The 16,751-nt window shown below is 38.6% G+C and overlaps 1 protein-coding gene across 5 annotated transcripts in view; it reads right to left on the bottom strand.

The window, feature by feature from the left end:
- The window catches only part of ntng1a (netrin g1a), a 92,414-nt gene that overhangs the window by 74,217 nt on the left and 1,446 nt on the right, over nt 1-16,751 (bottom strand). Inside the window, exons 1-2 of one of the 5 annotated variants that reach the window (XM_042751593.1) lie at nt 15,547-16,441; nt 8,819-9,533 (exon numbers count right to left, since the gene is read on the bottom strand). In XM_042751593.1, the coding sequence (XP_042607527.1) occupies nt 8,819-9,064 (246 nt within the window). In that variant the 5' untranslated portion in view covers nt 9,065-9,533; nt 15,547-16,441. Of the gene's footprint in view, nt 1-8,818; nt 9,534-15,546; nt 16,442-16,751 lie in introns of those variants that run through there. The other 4 variants (XM_042751589.1, XM_042751592.1, XM_042751591.1 and 1 more) reach the window with 4 other exon arrangements.

Genomic DNA, 16,751 nt, shown 5'->3' with positions numbered 1-16,751 from the left:
AGGGAAGGAAGATCTGTAGCCTAAAGGAAGAGACAGCAATTAAAAGTAAATGGATCCCAGGGCCCCATTTCAGATAGGCTAACAGAATTCTGCCTATTCTTAGAAGCCGTCCTCAGAGAAGGTTTGAGCTGAGAATTTTCCATGCGTGATGAACTGTGGAAACCAACAAAAGCCCCATTACCAGGAGAGGGATTTAGCCTCGTCTTGCATTAGAGAGAGAGAGAGAAAAGAAGCCCTTAGTCAAATGGAATACATTAAAGAAAATTCCCTGTGTCATAGAAATAAAAACTTGAAGCCAAATGACGGTGCTCTCATTATCTACAAGCCAAGAGCTCCGTTGGGACATATTCACAGAGCAAATTACAGACCAGACAAAATGATTTTCCAATATTCTAATGCACACTTTGACGGTGACTCAGAACTGTTTGCGTTAATTTAAGGTTATGATTTTCGAGTTGAGCCGCATTCGCTAGTTATCTTTTTGTGCCATTCTGTGAGGGTAAATGTCAGGATAAATGTTTATATTAATATCATTTTAGCTTAAGCCGCCTGTACTTCCTCCAACCTTTACAAGAGAAAGATAAGATGGTACACTATCTGCGTGTGTGTATGAGTGATGTATGGCGATTTATTGTATAATATAACGGGAAATTTCCAATGGCTGGTTCTGTTGTCCTCTCCATTCTACTCATATTTTGGCAGGTATAAAAAAAAAAACTGATGAAAAGTTGTCAGCATGCATTATGGGATAGAAGCATTGGGAAAATACATTCTTATCTTGTTGTAGCAGCCAGTATGTACTTAATCCATGTCCTGATAGAGTTAAGATAGAACAAGAAGCTTCTACGGCAGGAAATACTACTTCCTGTTACTGCGGGGAACCATATCACCGTGGTGAATAAATTCAAAAAGGGTAAACAGCTAACAAATTTGTGTGTGTTTTGTCAAAGTCCAATCTGCTGCCCATCCTATCAGGGCATTTTCGTCTGAAAGACCTTGCAATCAGATGGCAAATATTCATTTGCTGGCTAGGGGAGGTGCAACTATAACTAGGGCTGGACCAGAATATTTGATTATTTGAATATTCATTCGGTGGGTTGGCAATCAATTTAAAATTTTGAGATTCAAATATTCTTTTCTTTTTTTTTAACACCTGGCATCCCCCGTGAAATGGTTCTCATTCATACTTGAATATGAATCGCCCATGAGTGAATGTCACGCACGTCATGATTCAGTTCATCTGAGAGAGAAGACAAAAATGCCAAACACCTCAGCTGTGTGGGTGCACTTTAAACTGAATGAGGACAAGACAAAGGCAGTGCGCCAAATATGCGATTTGAAACTGGTCTACGACAGCACATCAAGTTTGAAAAATCACCTGAGTTCTGTAAGTTGTACGCCTATAGTATATTGTTGGTGTAAAAAAAAAAAAATGAGCTGCATTTATCCGCCATGTTAATCAGTAATTTTACACATGATAAAAACGTGCACTTATTTTGATTGGAAAATACTTGTGAATACAGCAGTCATAAAAAAATTGCACAGTAGTACAAACTCATCTTCCTCGCACACAACATGAAAAGAGTGTAGGTAGACTAAGTAGGTAGCTTGCAGTCTGATTGTTATTTATGTGAAAGTTTGACTTTGTAAAGAAATAGTTTGTTTATTGAAATGTGAGCTGTCCAGCCAGACTAATGTTACCTTGTTCTATTTAGCCTATTACAGTTTGTTTTATTCTATTTAAGGGAATTCATTTTATTTTATTTAAACTTAAAAGGTAATTAAAATGTGTGATGCTGTTATTGAAAGTATGTTACCGTGTTCTTTATTTATTACAGTTCATTGAACTTTGTTCTTTTATTTTTCGTTCTTCTTTTATTTAAATAGCCTACCCTTTACGGTGTCAGTAATCACTGTGCTTCTAATTTCTGATTTTGGGAGTGATTTGTTTCTTAAAAAAAAGTTAGGCTACCTTATACGGGCATGACGGGCACTCTGATGAAAGCCGGTTTATTCTACAAATATAATATTTGTTAAATAATTATTGTTTGATCTATTTTAACACAATTAGAGAACTATTATAACATCTCAAATAACTAAAATACATAAAATGTGTTTTTGCATAATTCTTGATGAGTTTGATTGACAGCAGTGTTAGCCAAGCATGTCTCGCATGTAAATTTGTACGTTCACCCATTCAGTTGGACTGTAATTTGCAGCTGTGTTAGAAAAAGTTAGAAAAACAGCAGCAATGCATAATTCTGTAAAAAAAAAAAAACTTTTAAAACCTCGCACTGACGAGGGAGATAGCCCGTCCATCAGTCCGCAAGTAACTGAAAGACTTTCAGTTCCATGAGCGAACCATTCTGTGAAGCTGGGAAACACTACTGTCAGGCTGACTATGAATGTCATTTGAACTCAGTCAGTATTTAAAGTCGTTTGGTATGCGGTGTCTGAAGAATTTAAGACCAGCTGTTGCTATTTACAGCTGTTGCTGTTGCTATTTTATTTATCTATTTATTTATTTTTTATAAATTTTGTGACTGACGTCGGTGATTAACTGCACCTATTTCCTAATTTTTAGGCCTATTAATTTAAATAACGAATAAAAAAATAAAAAATGAAAAAATAAATCACAAACATGACATTTCTGAATAAAATAATTGTATAGCCTACACTTAAGTTATATCTAATTTGGCATTTTCAATTAACATAGGCCTGTTCTTATTAGTCTATTAGGCCTATTTTTATTGAGTTACTTTTTATTATTAAATTAATATTAAAATTAATTTGCCCCGCAATAATTTCATAGCGCATCACTGCTGACACGCTGTTAGGATAATAAAGATTAGGCTAGCTTATTCATCAGGTTTATTATTCAGTGAATTATAGGCCTATAATTAACATTATTAACACTGCAATCATCAATGAAAAAGCTTTATTTCAAGCACTGACTTAAAAAAAACCTGTTTAACATGAAATATGTTTCTTCTCTCTTTATTTATTTATTTTCCACTAGCCTATCCTCGGGCTAAGAGAAATATTAAGGGAGTACATTAAAACATTTAGCTATATAGGCTACCATTATCGGCGTATATATAACACTGAATAATCCATTTGCAAAACTGAAATATTTTCTATGCACTTTAATGACCATTGCCATAGTGTAAATTATGTTCATATGTTCATAGTTCTGCCTATAGTGTATACACTTTCACATAATCCATCTGTATAGTATGTTCATAGTACACCTATCTGTATATCATGCTGATAGTATTTAAAATCTGTAAATTATGTCATAATACTTATCTGTATAGTTATTGTACATATTGTAGACCTTGTATATTCTGTACTTACTGCTTATTGCACTTCTGGTTAGATGCTAACTGGATTTCGTTGCCTTGTACCTTACATGTGCAGTGACAATAAAGTTGAATCTAATCTAATCTAATCTAATATGAAGTAGATTTGTCTCTTGTCGTCTGTGAGAGAATATGCACCATTAATGCAGTGTCAGATGCCGAAAGCAACGTCAGTTTTTACTTTCACTTTCTATTGAATCGACTGACATTAAGAGGTTCACTGCATAACTCTTACGCAAAGTTTGCACGTTTCTTGTGTGATATCCATTGGCTCGCCTTCTTGGTTTAAAACAAATATTTACGTACAATATTGGGACGTATCCAGCCCCCAAACCCTCCCACCCTTGAGTTCACAGTTAGGGGGCCGTAGATTTGAGCTACGCCACTGGACTCCACTGGTTAGCCACTTCCGGCTCGTGCTATTCTGTAGTTTATTAAAAGTTTATTAATTCTGAACGCGTCACGTGTCCATATTGCACCAAAATATGACTCTGTCCGCAGCAACAGACCCGCTATGGAAGTCGATTGGATGAATGGTTCTCAACATAATAAAAATGCAGACAGACAGACAGACACACACAAAGAGATTCCTGCCATTATTAGAGAGAAGAATATGTTCAGCCCCTTCCTCTGAAGCATGGAATATTCAGTGTTAATTACTACCGAAGCTTCGAAGCTCAAAAAATGGTATTCGGACCAGCCCTAACTATAACATGACAAGTTGTCAGTGGGTGTCATTGTAGATAATTTTTATGGCCATTCTCACTTCTGCGATAGGCAAAGGGATGGGTCAGAACACACTGGCATACAGTCTTTCTGCGGGCCCCCCGGAGCAAGCAGAGGATAAGTGCCTTGCTCGATGCCTCGCACAAGGGGGAGACCTTCAGTACTATTCAAATTCAGCTGTTTTCATTTATGATGCTAAGCCACCAAACAGCTGGCAGTGTACAGAAATGCACAGCTATGATTCAATCCTTGCAGTGCTATACGTAAGTAGTGATAGAAGCGAACAAAGTCATAAACCTGAAGAATATAACACAAAATATGTTTCTGCTGGACTTTCAAAGAGCTGAACATCTCAAGTCTTAAAATTTGGTTCTAGAGGGTTGTACTTATGTCTGACTAAGATTGATAATTCCATCAGATTTGTTCACTTTTTGCTTAAGCTTACAGAGCAGCCACTTCATTCAGATTGATTTCTATCAGCTCTAGACTCAGCTAAAAAGAAAACAAATAAATATATCAATCACATGGCACAATTCAGATGTTTAACAGCTCTATAGAAAAGTAATTAGTTTTTCAATAGTGTTAAAATGCAAATATTTGCCTCTGTCCATTCATGAAAGTCAGCACTTTTGAAAAGCTGCTTTGTGGCTGGTTTTGTGCAATCTCTCAGCATGAATTCGGCATGAATAAACTATTTGATTAAAGTCGAATGTCACCATTTGTCTGAGACTACACTGTATTGGCAGGAGCCTTTTCCCCTCGGCTTTCATCGAGACGCGCATTTAAATATGAGAGGAGGCATATTGTAGCTGACAGCACACTCAAATCTCACTGAAATGTCAATGCTAAGCCACTTGAGGAATGGCACCGCTCTGAGAGAAGGCTGATGAACCAAAATGTCTTCCATCACTCCCTGAGCTCTGCAATATCACGCAGAAATATGCAGGAAAAGGTCAGAATTATATATCAAAACATAAATAAAGCGGTGTCACTTTATAGAATAATGAAAGCTTGAGTAATGCTGCAATGGTACAATCTTCAGCTGAAAGCCATTATGATTTTTTAACCACAATCTAGTTTTCTTTCTGTAACTGTGTAATTATTTCATTTTCCTTATTAAAAACAGCTCTCTGTCATTCAGTTCTTCTTTCTAGGACATATAATATCACATGATGAAAGGAGAGGTCTTCTGAGGCTGTTGCATTAGTGAGGAGTGTCTCTTTCTGAATTGTGTCAATCCACAAGACTGATGAACAAGCAGTTTGAATTATATCTAACTGTAAATCTGAAAACCATTGTCACGCAGTCCTGACTAACAGATTGTTAACGGCTAGTCTATGGTAATACAGTACATCGGGCAGGACATCCAAACGCTTGCTTACCATTCATCGACCTCAAATGGCTTATCATCTGAAATATGTAAGTATTAGAAATTTTACATGGCCACTCAATCTTATGTTAACCTAGAGAAATGTGTGCTGTTCAAGTGTCTGTGCTGAGTGCGGAAGCTGAAACAACTGCAGAACAAATGGAGGCGCTGGTGCACTCACTTGCTCTTAAAATTTTAAACAATAAAACTTACTCAGAAATTTTTGGTCATACAGACAAATATTATATATATTTTTAAAATCTGTAAAGACTCTACATTTATTTGTGTGTTTGTGTGTATTTGTGTGAGCACAATTCCGTGCTTTTGTAAAATAATGAAAGCAAACAGGATTTGCTTTCTGCCGTCTCGGTCTGTGAACCTGGGCACGTAACTCTGTGTATATCTTTGCCTTAGAGACATTAAAAATATATCTATAGAGAGTGAAATGTCTACTTTCAAATGAAACAATTCAAATGGAAAACAAATCCTCAGATTATGTAATCCGTATGAAACATGCATACAGGTGCATCACTACTCCGAAGATGACGAGTCAGTGTCGCAGACTTCATCTCTGAAGCTGAAAACAAAGAAAGCACTAGTTTATCAAATTATTAAAATCTTAATGCAGGCTCCTTACTGTTTTTCACTGACATTCGTAATCATTATTTCTGCCAGTGCGCTGTGGCAATTTAAGCGTGTACTTGAGCGCTTATTAGGCTATGCAGGCAATTAAAGGCTCACTATAATAATTTAAATGGTTTATTAATACATGTGCGATTAGTCGACTAGTGCTTCAAATGAACAAATACTAATTGACCAGAAAAATCCTTAGTCGAGGACAGCCCTATTTTTTACTCTAACTGGGTGCATTGAAAGCTAGACAGTTCAAATCCAATATCGAAGGGCAAGTGTGGAAAAAAAATTGAGAGCTATGATGAGTGTGAACATGGAGAAATTGGGAAGAAAGGTGACAGAAATGGCTGATAGCAGTGACCAGGCTGGAGCCATTTGATTTAAGTCTAAAGATAGTGGTGGCATAGACCAAAGCAGCATTTTAGGCAGGTCTTAAATTTATTCCAGCAATTACTGGCAGCCAGCGAAGAGACCTGGGCAGAAGTGTAACATGAGAGAATTTCCAGAGGTTAAATACAAGGACAATTTTTTGGATATACTCAAAGGGCCAAAAGCTTGAGGTGGTGAGCATTTATTATGAAATGCTAGAGAGATTTCCTTTAAAATTATGAGATGTTGAGATAGAGAATAAGACATGCAGATTGTAAGTAGTACGAGGTGTTCTGGTGCAAACAGAGAACAAAATACCACCCCACTAGTGAGTGTTCACAAAGTATGGTATACGTCCTCAACTGACTTGCCATGACATGTTATCTAAGTCTGTTTTGCATTAACTCCACAATTTTGGACAACAAAAGCACAAAACATTCAGAGACAAATAGCACTATCTTCAGCACAGATTCTGCTTAAAGAGTGTCTGAGCAGACATTTTTATGTGGTGTAGGGCACGGGGGTCAAGTTTTTGCCATAGAGAAGGTCATCACCCATAGCAGTATAAAAGCTTTTCACAAATGGATCTGTCCAGCTTCCTGCACTTCAGATTGCAGGGTAACGCATCGGTCTCTCCAGTGCTTGGTTTTTTCCAGCCCGGAGCGGGTTCGCTGTCTGCCTGCAATGGCTGTTACGGTTCTAATCAGAGGAAACAGCCCAGCAGCCTCAGAGAGGGAGAGAGAGAAGCCCATGGCCAGCCTGAGTAGAAATCAATTACAGAGGATTGAGCTCTTGTATAAAGAACACTAATGGCAATAGCCGGAAATAAAAGAATGATTACAGACATCATAAAAACTGTTATTGGCATAATCAGTATATCTATGTAATGTCCACTGCCAATTTATGGCTAACAGCTCAGAAATTGATCAGCCTCAATGCACTGGCAGAAAACCGAGTGGGTTTCAAGGCTGGACAATGGCAATTTATGTTGCTTGACAACAAGGGGGCCTGATCACCTAGCGATACCAGAAATGTTTTACAATAAAATATTTTATGTAAACTTGGCCTAAGAGTCTACTCAACTGTTAAAAGAGGTTTGTCACACCTAGGAACTATATTTCTATTATAACTGCCACAGACATTTTATAAGTATATAGTAATATCGGGGCCAGGAATAAAGAAAGGCATGACCATAGTGCATGCTGTTTGTCTGTCATCTGTTATTGCAATAATAACTGACTGGTGTGCTGGGGTGAAATTATGTGTCTTTTTTTTTTTACTCCGGGCCCTTGGGAAACCGGAGAGCCGAGCTATATTGTGACAGTGACCCTCCAAAATGGATAACAGCCCTTGCTCTAACCTTGAGAATCTATCAGAGAGAGTCAGCATTTTCAAAAGTGCCTCCCAGATATGGCTCTGAATAATGTATCCTATGAATAAAACACATTAGCGACAAAACATACTGAATAATTCACTTTTCACTCCCTGCACACCAGATATTAGTTCCTCTGTCACTCAGCGGACTCTCATTGGACTGTCCCACAACACTCGTTATTTTCACCTCTTAAATACTGTAAACAGCCTCTCACTCGCTCTCTGAACTTGTAGTAAAACTTCAGATAATATGCATAGAATCTTCCAAAACACACATACAAACACGCTAATGTAACACTGATAACCATTAACTAACTTCTAATACTGCAGGCCAGTTGTGAGTTTCAAAGAAACATGTGTAAATGCACAAATAATTTTTCTAATTAAACACTTAGACTGGCCCATAAAAGACGTACAGCTCACCTCCTCAAAGAAAGCCATATTTTTTTAAGTGCGTCTTTCATCCATCTCTCTCTCTCTCTCTCACTCTCTCTCTCTCTCTCTCTCTCTCTCCTTTTACCTCTAATTATTTTCTAGTTCTCATTTTCAATGCTAATAACAGACAGCATTTTCTCCACAAAGACCTAATGAAGGCTTTAACTAAAGCTGAAACGAGATAATTAACCATATAAATTGAAACAGTCAATGACACGGCACAGGAAGTGGACACCATTTACACCAACACAAATGTGACATTAACTGAGGTTTCGGCTGCACTACTCCTTATTAGCAGTTCTTATGGCGTAAATGAATGAAAATGACTTTGTCAGTTATTTGTAAGCATCTTCGTTGCTACCGGTTGTAGATTAAACAGAGCCATCCCACATCTTCAAAACTGTTTAACCTCAGTTATAGTCTGCATGCGGCACCATGAATATATTTGCATATCAAATGTGAAGCACATTAATAAATGATATAAAATGAGATGAAGCCACAACAAGTAGTAAATACACTGTGGGTGAAATCATATCATTCATTCACTCACCAGGGTGCAGTAGGTCTCTGGTGGGTCTCCACAGGTGATGTTGGGTGGGTCAAGAAACACTTTTAGGTACTTGGTCATGTCCGCGGCTTCAGGCTGACAGGCCATGTAATACCAGGTCGGGCCTTCGTCCGTGTAGCCATGTGACTTGCACAAGTCGTAGTGTCCCCAGGTTGTGGGATAGTGCTGTGTGGCCTGACAAACAGTCAGCCATGATGCCTGCAGTGTCAAGAGCAGTGGGAAACGCATGGCTGCTTCCTTTATTTGGGCTGCCCCTCTAATAGACTATTCACTGTGATGTAAAGTATCCGTCTGCTCCCTTCCTCTCAAAGATGCACAAGAGAAGGAGAAATAGAGAAAGAGGGAATGGAGAGGATGATCTGGGTCTGGTTTACAAAATAATCCAACTTTTGCTGAATGTGAGACAGAAGAAGGGCAGCAGCATACCAGCTTCACTTTGGTCACTGAAAGTTCGCCAATCCCGATGCTTCTATCTCAACCTCTGGTCTTTATTGTGTCTGCTGGGAAGGGGCAGGGTTGGGGTGCCAGCAGAGATAAGAGAAGTGGAGGCAGAGAAGATGAAGTGATCGGTCGGGCTGGAGAGAGAGCAAGGCTTCTGACACTCTGATGAATCGACTCTCTGGCTGGATGTTGACTGACGGCCGTCTCAGCTTTGCCTTCTGTCAATCATCCTCTATTGCAGCTTGGCATCTGCACTCTGCAAAGAAAAATGAGAGAGGTGATGGTGAATATCAGTAAGGGGATAGAGTTTGACAGCAAGGGGAAATTAGCACTCCGACTCCTATGAGGTGGTGCCAGTCAGGTGTCTGGTGTGCGTCACGAGAAATATCAGATATCTAAAAGGCCATCAAAGAAAACGTGATCTTGAGAGCTTTCGTGCATTCACTTCTAGCATTACCCATAATCCCCTGCAGACCCATTCTCTTCCACTGTAGCTACACTCAAAAAGCTCTTTTGATACTGAATATAGACCGACAGCTACATGTAACACTAAATGAAATTAGAGGACGTAGAGGGTTCAGGTCAGAATTCAGAGAATAAGTGCAAAGCTGATGATTGCTTGGATGCCTTTTGTATGGGAATTGATGAAATTGTGAATAGGAAGCAAGCTCACAAGGTTACTCTCACAAAAGTTACTATAGAAACACGTTATCTGCTGCTCAGTAGCAAGCTGAAGCTACTTTGGAGCCCCTAAAGGAGGCCTGTAAACTGCTTCTGTAAGGAGATAATAATGTGAAACGCACAACATTAAAAGCTTTTCCTGTTATTCTAAATATTTCACAGTATGCATTGCACATAGAAACCACCACCACTGATGCTTGATTGAATGTTTAAACATAATTGAAGAAGGGTTGATCTGAACTTGAAAACAGCCCTATTAGATTGAACCAATCATTATTACGTTAGCAAGTAACCTTTCTAGTTTAATATTTATATTTAAGTGGAGATGAAGATGCTTTTTAGCTAAAGATTAAATTATTTATGGATTCCTATGGTCACTCATTGCTTTCATCTTCACTTTCATGATTCTACTGTAATGAACAGATATTTCATCTGAGTTCATCCAGAATCATCCAGTGACTCATTATCTGGGGTCTTTGAATGTGAGGTCTGAAAATACAAAGCTGTAACAAGTAATGAAATTTGCAGAAATAAACTTAACTTCAACAAAGTTCTGCTTTTATCTGTTGTGCTTCAAAACAGTAAAATGATGCACTAAAAAAAACATACACAAGAGAAATACTACATAGACAAATGACAGCAGTCTTGTGAGATTTGAACAACTGAAGGTTTTCGCAAAAAAATAAATAAAAAAATAAATAAAAAAAAATAATCAGTGGCTCATTCACTTTTTTGTTTTATTTAATTTGATACTAATACTACAGCACACTGCATGGCTTACACTGAATATGCTCAATAAGCTGACAAAAATAAATTTAAACAACTTTTAACATCTCTTTTAACATCAGATCAACGCCTAGATTTTTGTATGTTGTCCACACTTTTCTTTGCATATAAAAACAGTTAACAGTTAATTGTTAGCTCTGTCCTCAAAAAAAAAAAAAATACTTTGGCAATATTACAAAAAAAACAAAAAAAAAGTTATTTTGCCAGAATATAAGGTTACTAATATTGAATGGCCATCAATGAAAATATCGATTTATTGATTTGAATGTAATTAAAAAAAAACAAAACATCAACATCAGAAGATTAATTTTTTCAGATGATCAATATACCCATCATGCAATGTGTATGAAATATACAATATCAGTTGTTTGTTAGATTAAATCAGTGAGTAACCCTTTGGCTGTCTGATAAGAGCAATCAATACGGAGCAGTTGTCCACATGCGTTTAGCAAAACAGCAGTTTCTGCACAGCACAGCTACAAAATGAAAAGAGAGCAAAGGTTGCCAGTTCCCCCTGATGGAGGCTGGCAGTGGATAATTAACGACAACCTACCAAACGTTCTCAAAGCGGGGGCCAGGAGCATTTTAGTGCTTGTTAATCAGTCTGTCCAGTCAATACAGATGCTGACCCCACGCTCATCCCGTCACCAGCCCAACATTGATCAATTAACCTCGTGAGCCCCAAACGAGGAGGGGCGGAGAGTCAGATCACAGCGCAGTCTCGCAGCGGACCACCCTCGATGGGAGCTCTTTTCTCACCAGAGCAAAACTCATGCAAATTGTAGTGCAGAAAGGATCATTTGCACAATTGCTGTCACTGTAAAATCACAGAACAGGGACTTGAGTGGGGTCGTCTGTAATAGAGCATAATCTCCAATTAGAAAAACATGGAGCATGAAATCATATTCTGACTGTAGACCAAAGCTGCCTAAATAAAAGGGGGGCGTTTGGTGCCACTGGATGAAAGAGTTCATCATAACTGAACTTGGGCAAATATTTTAGGATCAGAGATATACTTAAACTTTGAAAAGCACAGATTAGTGATATTAGCTGAAATGAAAGCCAGACCAAAACCATGCCTTCAAATATGCATTAGGGAGAAAAGAAAAACAACACTGAATGAAAGAACATCATTCAGCCTATTTATTTCACTGCTTAATTTAGACATTTAACCTATGGATGAATCCAAATGAATACAAGCAGAATTGGAAAAGGTCAGTTTTTATGAATCCTAAAGTATGGCCATGTCCTATTTAAACTCATCACATCCATCACAGTGACCATAATCCAGAACTATGGATGGAGGGCATGATTAGATACTCCAGATTTAATAAGGACAGAGTGTGGAGACAGAGCAGGAGTGAAGGAGGAGGAGAGATAAAAAGAGTAGGTGGGATACACCTCTTAACAGCTTTAATGTTGAGGGCGGGGGACAAAAAACGTAGAAACTGGCAAACTCTTGGCATGCAGCTCTCGATGGGCACAAAATTCATACAAGACGCTGAGGAAGGGAATGGAGAGAGAAAGACGAGGGACGAGGGAGGAAAAGAGGACAGTGTAATGAGCCATTAGAGATACAGGGAGGATAAGTGTCTAGGGCACATTAAAGATCACACAAGCCCGCTTGTTATCGCTTTCCATGATCCATATACGAGTTCTCTTAATTATTCTGCGCTGCCTCCGGTGATGTGGCTGGGGCAGAGCACAGGATGCATTATGACACAGAGTGGGGTGATTTGAGGCAGGTCACCTCATCTAACATCTATTTTGTTAAACACAGGACCCTGATGAGGGGATTCACAAACAATCTCATCGTTCAATCCCACTATTACAGGGAAGTCAAATGCATCATCTGCTGGGGGCCTGGTTTAGCATGCAGGGAAAAGAACAAGCATAGTTACATGGTAATTTTTATGAGTACTGTGGTAAAAAATCTATCTATCTATCTGTCCGTCCGTCCGTCCGTCCGTCCGTCCGTCCGTCTATCTATCTATCTATCTATCTATCTATCTATCTATCTATCTATAATAGCAGTGAAAACAAGCAATTCAGCAACAATATAGGTGCTATTTGGGAATTTTAAAATGAATTGTTTAGCATGAAATATTAATCATTAACATTGATTTTAGCTGTTCAACAGATAGAATATGATAATCATGATGATAAAATATATAAAAATATTATTTTGCAAACCTTGAAATATTCTAAGTGTGTGCAGCATTCCACTGTCATTTTTTTTACTCTTTACTTATTCAAAATAGTCTAACTAGTCTGTAACTGAAATGCTTATATTAATTTTCTATTCTATAAAAAAAAAATGTAAATGTATTATCTATTTGCTTGGCAACTGCAGGTGTACAAGGCCTCACAGTCAACAACCCAAAACCACAAGACAAACATGCATCCTTTTTCATGCAGGCGAATATGTATTTTAAAACAAGAGCTTTACCAGTAAGCCACATGTTAATATTTTATTTAAACCAATAAATCGTTCACAGATTTCACATGACCTTTACATGCCTAGGACTAGTGGATCAGATTTCCTCATCCATTTTATGCTGTGAAGCACATCCTTCCCTTTCTTGGTGTCCACTTCGATCTTGTCCCCTGGGCTACTGAAGAGTCTAAACTTCATGTCTATACCTCATAGTCCCCCACCCCCCACACACACACATCTTCTATCCCAAAATCCTTTTTCCTGTCACCACATTTCTCTCTTTGTCATTCATGTCTTAGCCTGTGATAAAGAGGGAGGTGCAATAGCTCGATGAGATCTGCGCTCTTGGGATTTCAGTGCCCGCCTGCACGGGATCAGTGATTCTACCATAAACAGCCTGCCGATATGACAGGTCTCATAAATAAACATTGAGTGCAGCAGGGAGTGAGTATGTTTTCCCTAAACATGACAGCCCAACACATACACCCAGAGTCTGATGATCTCTGCTCTAATCCAGACTTATCCACAGCACAACCATCCACTCCTCCATGTCACCTCTTCTAATATTCAGGTGCGAGAACTTTCTTTCATCGTAATGTGTGGCAATTGCAAGCAGAAGGCTTGATGACGGCTGCATGTGACTCAGCCTGTCAGTAGAAGGCAAAATCAAAGCACAGGTTTGTCTACACTCCATGAGTGCTACTGAACCTGGCAGACCTCCTATCCCATAATGCAATCTGATTGTCTGCAGTAGACAGGTCCCTGGCCTCGGAAGAAAGGGATCTCCCTTAGCGCAGCTGCTAAGCCGAGCTTGACTTCTCTCTCGCTTGCTCTTCATTCTCTCTTTCTTTCCCTCCTTGGCATGTTCTGTCACTTTTTGTTCATGTGTGAAGGCACAGTTCGCTTGACAGGGCGACTCTCAACTCTAGCAATGCCATTTGTGTCGTGCAGCTTAGCTTCAGGGGTTTGTTTCTCAATCTCCACTCACAAAAGCCCCTATAAGGCTTGTGTTGTCACAGACCTTCTCCCCTACAATCCCCCCTCCGCTCAAGATATCACCCTCCACTGCCAAGCGCACACTTTGCTGCGACATCGGAACATGTTATGCATTATTAAATATACTTTTCCTAAAAGGCTGCTGTGGCATTCAGTTTTCGTCGCGATATGTCAGACTGCTCAAAATATCCCACTGGAGAACGAAGCTTGAAATCATTATCTTGAGATGTTGAGAATAATTTTGCACTGAACAGAAAGCTCACAGCTCAAGTGCATGCTATTATTTTTTTCTTTCCGGCTACTTTCATGATTGCTGCTGCTAAATCTCAGATATAATGTCATAAACCTCTGATGATGATTGATACTTACAATTTCCCACTCACCATGAGAATATTTTGTGAGAAACATGACTCAAACAAAACCTCTACCCTATGGTAATGGCAAACGGCACTGATTATTCTAAAAAAATCAACTGTTTCATGCAAAAATCTATTCTGGTATCTTTCTATCTATCATCTTTAGAAATTTTTACGAACAACAACATTTTAGATTATGAATGTATAAAGGCTATAAATGCATAAAAGCTGCATGCATATATAAATATATAGAAATTAGACTAAACTTAATTTAAGTATGTCATGTCAACTTGTTCAGATCAAATCAGTTTAATATAATCCCAAACAAACAACCTGAATTGCACACACACTGTGTCGAGAGAAAAAAAAAAAAAAAAAAAAACATTACGAGGAAACAAAGAAATACAAAAAACAACCAAAGTCTATAATTATTAATTCAGTTTGATGTTTGAAGTAAACTTACATGCAAAATAAACCAGACACTGACATTACACTTATCGTACTCAAGCAGCATTTGTTAAACACTATTTAAACACTACTGTATAAATTCATTCTTAGGGAGTTTGTTTAAAATTTCTATTCAACAAAATTGCCTACTTTGATGGATTAAATCAAATTAGAGCATATCAGGTAAGAGTTAATTGTGCGTGAAAGCAACCTGGACAAAGAAAGACAATAAAACGCATTATTGCCGCAAGGGGGCGCTTCCATTCGCATTCTCTCATAGGAAAGTCCACTCTCCAAGGTGCTGAAATCGTATTCGGTTCGCATAAATTTTCTACTTGCATATCACAAATACGTTTTTCAGGTATTTTTTCCAGGTGTCGGTATCCCATTGAAGAGGCTCAGCACTAGGCAATAAACCACACAGCATTCTGAATGAATTTGGCTGAGGAAAGTTAAAGCTGCAGCGAAATCATATAACTAGATGCCATAAGTAAATTATTAATTAATGTATGGCGCACACATTCACCCAAACCAACCTAAACCTAAAAAGGAAACGGAATACTCACGTTAATGAGATTCACTCTCGATGTGAAGGGTCCCACGGAGGGCTGGGTGTTCAACAAGTTCATGAATGACCATAGAGGATCGTCTTAAAGACGGCTTGTTAATCTTAATGTGATGAGTTCGGGAGGGAGACCGGAATCCCTACTACCTCCACCCGAACTAAACTGGCTGACTAAACACAGCGATTGAAAGGTGTCTCGCGGCACGTCAATCTTTTCTTAAGTCGCGTGCCACATCTCTCTAGTGCGAGACGTTGCCGAAGCGGAAATTTCTGAGGTAAACTTCAAAGGAAATGTTTTCAGTGGCACCAAAAATGAGCGCAAATTCAACCTCTGCGTGTGTCCCAAACAGTGTAAACTCATAAATTCCACAATTTCGCCTTCTTCATCGTGTTTTCTTTTGTGAGTCTCATAACAATCACCTCAGAGCCAGTAACCGTCCTCACTAGGCTAAACTTTAAATAGCCAAGGGTCCGTTCTTCCTCACGGCTTTTTTTCAACGCCCTATATCCAAAAACCAAGAGACTCCCTTCTTGTTTGCAGGGATAACGACAAACAGTGTTTTTGGTTAGTTTTTTCTCAATATTTTCACTATTTCCTCGACGTTTTAGACGTGAGCGAGATACGAATCGCACCAATTAGACCCGCGCGCGACGATATTATTCTCACGCGCATATACCGCGAGTGTTCGGCGGGAAATGATGGCTGGGGAAGATTATGCACTTGGACACTCCACACACACTCTCTGCTTTTACACATCCTCTCAGCCCTCGCTGTTTTCTGCTCATCCTCTCCCTCTCTCACTCTCTCTCTCTTCCAGCAGTTTAAAACTCAGATGGGACTTCAGCAAAGACACAAACGGGACAGAAAACAGTCCTCCTTTTTGTATTCTAACAAATGGTGAGGGAGATGGGTTACAAATAGTTACATATTTCTCTCTGATGTAAGGATCTCTTCACAGTAAATACTAAGTAGGATATGCCATCCACAGGGTCCTAAAGGTAGCATTTACTTAAGAGCTTCTATTTATGGGGATTGTGTACATAATTCATTATCTAGATTCAACAAGAATATCATGCTGATACATAAATTGTAGCTGCTTTTTCCATTTAAAAAATGGCTGATGTATAATTTCACATAATATATTTCCTTAATACAATTATATCAACTAACTAAAATGATCAATATTAATACAACTAATAATATTA

The sequence above is a fragment of the Cyprinus carpio genome, chromosome B24 (genome assembly GCF_018340385.1).
Source record: "Cyprinus carpio isolate SPL01 chromosome B24, ASM1834038v1, whole genome shotgun sequence".
NCBI classification, from domain to species: domain Eukaryota; kingdom Metazoa; phylum Chordata; class Actinopteri; order Cypriniformes; family Cyprinidae; genus Cyprinus; species Cyprinus carpio.
This window is presented reverse-complemented; position numbering and strand designations above follow the sequence as displayed.